This window comes from Pygoscelis adeliae, unplaced genomic scaffold (assembly GCF_000699105.1).
Source record: "Pygoscelis adeliae isolate BGI_AS28 unplaced genomic scaffold, ASM69910v1 Scaffold1161, whole genome shotgun sequence".
Lineage (NCBI taxonomy): Eukaryota > Metazoa > Chordata > Aves > Sphenisciformes > Spheniscidae > Pygoscelis > Pygoscelis adeliae.
This window is the reverse complement of record NW_008824017.1, coordinates 3,248-4,091: the sequence shown is the minus strand read 5'-3', so window position 1 is coordinate 4,091 and position 844 is coordinate 3,248. Positions and strand designations below refer to the sequence as shown.

The following is an 844-nucleotide window of genomic DNA, read 5'->3' as shown; positions in this document are numbered from 1 at the left end:
GGTAGCGTCAGCTGGGGACAGAGCTGTGTTGCCCGCGGCTCTGGAGCGCATGAAGCGTGCAGATGTTCCCACGCCTGGGCACAGCTGGAGGGACGGGTTCATCTGGGCATGCTCTGGGTGTGCGCGTGTACGTGCGTGGGTGGAGGGAGTGGGTCTGTGTTTGTACACGCCGGCCCTGGCTCCAGCCACCTCCTCGTAGCCGGGTGGGAGCTTTGGTGCGGTACCAACAGGCAGGCAGCATCTGGTATTGCTTTATGCCTCGGTGACAAACTCTTCCCGTGTGCTGGCAGGCAGGGGAGGGTGGGACCGCGCACCTGGTGCCGAGATACTTGGTCATTGTGTCCCAGGGCCTGTGGGTGGGGGAGAACGGAGCCGGATCCGGCTGCGAGAGCAGCCAGGGCTGGTTCGAGCACATCCCAGCCTCCCCGCTCGGGTGAAGTACCCTGGTTTGCGGCAGAGTCTCCCTTCCCCGGGAACTGTAGGTGCAGAGAAAGGGGTCTGTGCTGGGCTGTTGCAACAGCTCCGGCCGTTTCTCAGCCTGCCGTGCTCCAGGTGAACGCCTGTTCACTGTCGGCGGGCAGCTTTGCTCTCCTGCCTGGACTGTCCCCTCTGAGCCACGCGGAGCATGGCCTGGCCCGCCTGGAAGCTGTTTCTCCTCTGTGCTCGAGGCTCGGTGGCGGCCCCGGGCAGTTGTTTGTTTGAGGACGGCTGAAGCAGAGGAGGGAAGGGAACATCCGTCCCAAAGCAGGGCCGTTTTCCCCCCCCCCAGCCTCCCTGCTCCGGGGGTGCCCCTGCCCGCGGGGGCCTGCCCGAGCCCCCAGCCCGCTCAGAGGGAAACCAGCAA

General features: G+C 65.6%; 1 protein-coding gene across 1 annotated transcript in view; it reads left to right on the top strand.

Moving 5' to 3' along the window:
* The window catches only part of HM13 (histocompatibility (minor) 13), a 12,532-nt gene that overhangs the window by 10,073 nt on the left and 1,615 nt on the right, over nt 1–844 (top strand). Inside the window, exon 11 of the mRNA XM_009327165.1 lies at nt 239–278. Within this exon, the coding sequence (XP_009325440.1) occupies nt 239–278 (40 nt within the window). The remainder of the gene's footprint in view (nt 1–238; nt 279–844) is intronic.